General features: G+C 38.2%; 1 protein-coding gene across 1 annotated transcript in view; it reads right to left on the reverse strand.

Annotated features, from left to right (window-relative positions):
- Nucleotides 1–1,098: 1,098 nt before the first annotated feature.
- Nucleotides 1,099–3,685, reverse strand: part of LOC101862595 — a 9,565-nt gene continuing 6,978 nt past the window's right edge. Inside the window, exon 3 of the mRNA XM_005102292.3 lies at nt 1,099–1,737. Coding sequence (XP_005102349.1) covers nt 1,715–1,737 — 23 coding nt within the window. The 3' untranslated portion in view covers nt 1,099–1,714. The remainder of the gene's footprint in view (nt 1,738–3,685) is intronic.

Below are 3,685 nucleotides of genomic sequence, written 5' to 3' on the forward strand. Positions count from 1 at the left end.
GACAAGGGGGGCAAGGGTTCTGGCTCAGACAAGGGGGGCAAGGGTTCAGACTCAGACAAGGGGGGCAAGGGTTCTGGCTCAGACAAGGGGGGCAAGGGTTCTGGCTCAGACAAGGGGGGCAAGGGTTCTGACTCGGGAGGCATGGGTACTGTGAAAAAATCATTAATATGATTTTGTGATGAAAAATACACAATTTTTTGGTTTTTTTTAACTTCACCAAGGATTCCTTTCAAAAGATCATAGTAATAATTAAAATCATTCATACCCATTTCAGACAAGACTGAGCTCATCTCAGTCATTAAATTACTAGCTTTTCTGAACTTTTCATGTCTGTCTAAGACTTTAGATTTATTGTTCTTTATTATTTCTACTGAAAAGTTTGAATTTGAATCCGTTACCACCTCATTGTTGACCTGAACATAATTTCTCAAACAATGCTGCATTACAACATCACTTCTAGTGAACAATGGCAACAATTGTGAATGACGGTAGGCAAAAATGTGCCTACAAACAATTTTTTGAACTTTAAAAATGAAACAATGACATTTTGAATCAATAATTCTATAGTTCTGTCCATTCCTGTCATTCACAATGTTGCCATCAACAAGCAGGACCTCATGTTCAAATTTTAGAAGTTCCTCTTTAGTGAGGTTTGCAGGATATGGTGCAAGGCTGTTGAAAATTTGTTCGACATCACTACAAAATTTCGATTTAGTGTTGCACATTCTCTTTTTGAGAGAAAGTTTAGACTTCGTTTGCAACATTTTGGATTGTTTCCTGATGCTACAGGTCATTAATTGTTTGATTAATGATGGAACCGACGTTTCAGCATCAACATGTTCTTTGATGGTAGCATGGAAACTCTCAACTATATTGTTGGTGACATTCCCATACGTTTCCACCTCACGTAAATAACAACCCACCCAACACTCTTTTAACGAGTCCCATGACTTCACAAAATATTCCACTATCTCAGGACTAACTACAAACAATTCTTCTTTTAATTCCTCATACGCCAGTTCACTTTTGCAACTACACATTTTGTTTAGTAATTGAAGCACCCCATCCCTCTTTTTGGCACCCATCCCCACAAGTTTCTTTTGGAATGCCTGGATTACATGGAATTTACATAAAACAATATCAGCCTCTGGAAGACACTGGCGTACAGAATTAATTTCAGAGAAATCTTTGTCAACAATGACAGTTTTAACTTGTCTACAAACGGCATTGTGCAACACAAATTTTTCCAGTAGAGCTTTTAAGGTTTCCTTGGTTTCGTTAATGATTAGACCGTGGCCAACTGCTTGACCATTCCTATTGCCATCAACGACCATGATATTGAAGAGCGGCATTTCCCTTCGATTAACCTTGTATGTCGTGTCAATAAATAACACTTTAGGATATTTGCAGAATATTTGCTTCATTTGAGAAGTCTGAAAAAAAATGACATTGGCAAAGTTGTTTACATCACATATAACATCAACAGTTGAGCCAGGATCATCTCTAGTAATATCACTGAATAGTCTTCTGGTTAGCTCATCCTCCGTCATTCCCGAAGCTTGCTTGTCTTTAAGACGTCTTCGATGATTGTGGACGTCCTGTGCTGTTACATCAATGTCATACTTTGTGTTTATATGTTGCACTATTTTCTGTGCTGGAACTTTCAGTACAAGTAAGTCATGCAGCTCACTTAGCTGTTCATCTGTCAGCTGCCTCAGCTCGGGATAAAGAGAGCATCTGGGGAAAGAATAATAAGAATATGCTCTATATTCTTTTACCTAGCTTCAGACATATTTCGAAATGGAAATACTGTGGTTTCTAGCAAAGAATACTGCAGATAAGAACCTTAAAGCCCACAATTACTGAGTAAGGGACCGTCCACAAATGACGTCAGCTCAGAGGCAGGGGGTGAAAAGTTGACAACAGCTGAAATGGGGGGAGGGTCCTTACAAAGTTGATGTCAACCATGATGCTCTAAAAGGTTGGGGTAAAAAAGAAAAGATTTATTTGACATTTATTTTTTCCAAGATGACATGATATTCCAACCTGATGTATATATATATACCCCATCAATCTATCTGTTTAAATTATTTTGTTTGGTTACAGTTGTTAATAGATAATTTGACAATTCATATTTCTTCGTTGTACTCTTTAATAAACAATAGCTTATATTTTAACAATTTAAAATAAAGATCAAAAGGTGTATAAAATGCATACAGTACAGGTTCTATCTAAATGTACATGCATGCCACAAGTACATTTTGGTTGACGTGTAACTGGGGGGGGCATTTTTCACAAAATTCTAGCTGACGTCATTTGTGAACGGTCCCTAAACGAAAGCGACTTTTTTAAGGGGTAGGTTTGGGAATGGCCTAAACACACTTCAGTCAGTAGCACGGCCCCGGAGGGTTCAGCGTGATTTGAATTGCACGATGTAAAAAAAAGTGTTGGAAATACCCCCCCCCCCCGGATATAAATACTCATGCCCCCTGTAATATATTTTAAAAAGACAAAAATAACTAGCTCATTACCTAGAAATATGGATAAGCTATCACTGTCCCAAATTTCAAGTCTGCAGGGCAATAAGTAAGCGAGATTTTAGGATTGTGGCATGCTGTCCATGAAAAACAATGTTCAGAGAAAATGGCCATTAATAAAGTTAAACAATGACATACTGAGATACTCTTAGTAGTAGCCATATGAAAAAAATTTCACATACAGCATGCTTATCCCAGCAAAATAATATACTGGATTTGATATCAAGACACATTCAGGTATTCACTTGTGCAAAAACCTCAAATGTGATATTTTGACCCAATTTTCAGCTTAGGTCCCACCCGACCGCCCCCTTAACCTATACTTTCCTTTTCCGAAACATAGAAATCTGCTTTTAAGAACCCCTTTTGAGATTAGGTCAATACAGTGAAACTCTGATATAATAACAAAATAGTCTGGCCTGACCTTGATTTTGCTGAATCCGAGTGTCGTTACAACAACCGTTTACAAAATGAGCTACCAGTTGCATTTCAATGCAGGACCTACCATATATTGCTATGCCTGTTTCCACAAATAGACACGCAATTCATTACTTATATATATTAATTATGTTTACACTAGCCTTTCATTGTTCTGTAGTCAGGGGAGAAAATGGGAAGATATGCTTGTCTCTGCCTCCCATTCCACACCCAAAACACTTGTTTCTTTGCTCGAGACATCGAAATTTATACTATTTTGCGGTAACACATGTCGTATGACAGATAGATCGTTCAGTTTTTTGTACAATTTATCCCTACATATTACCAGACCATGAAACACATCAGGTCCTGTGCGTGTGTCAACAACACTCGGATCTGTTCATATATGACGTAGTCAATTGGCTAGGCAAGAAAGATCCATCATGCAGTTGCAATCAATGGTCTTTCAGAAAAGAATAGACAAGATTTTAGTTTTTTCTTTGAATTAGGGTTTATTTTGTTGATTCAAATCAACCCTTAGAGTCCTGGCCTCCTGAGCGATTCATGCCTTCATTCATATCGTTAGTGTCCCAGGCAGGCTGGTTTGAGGATAGCGTCCAGCTCACTAGGGTACAGGTGGCTAGGGCTTAAAGGGTTAACAGACACAAAAAATGTTCTTCTGGTGAAAATAATGAAGATAACTGAAACAACTTTCAACCCCCCCCCCCCCC

This window comes from Aplysia californica, unplaced genomic scaffold, assembly GCF_000002075.1.
Source record: "Aplysia californica isolate F4 #8 unplaced genomic scaffold, AplCal3.0 scaffold00319, whole genome shotgun sequence".
NCBI classification, from domain to species: Eukaryota; Metazoa; Mollusca; class Gastropoda; order Aplysiida; family Aplysiidae; genus Aplysia; species Aplysia californica.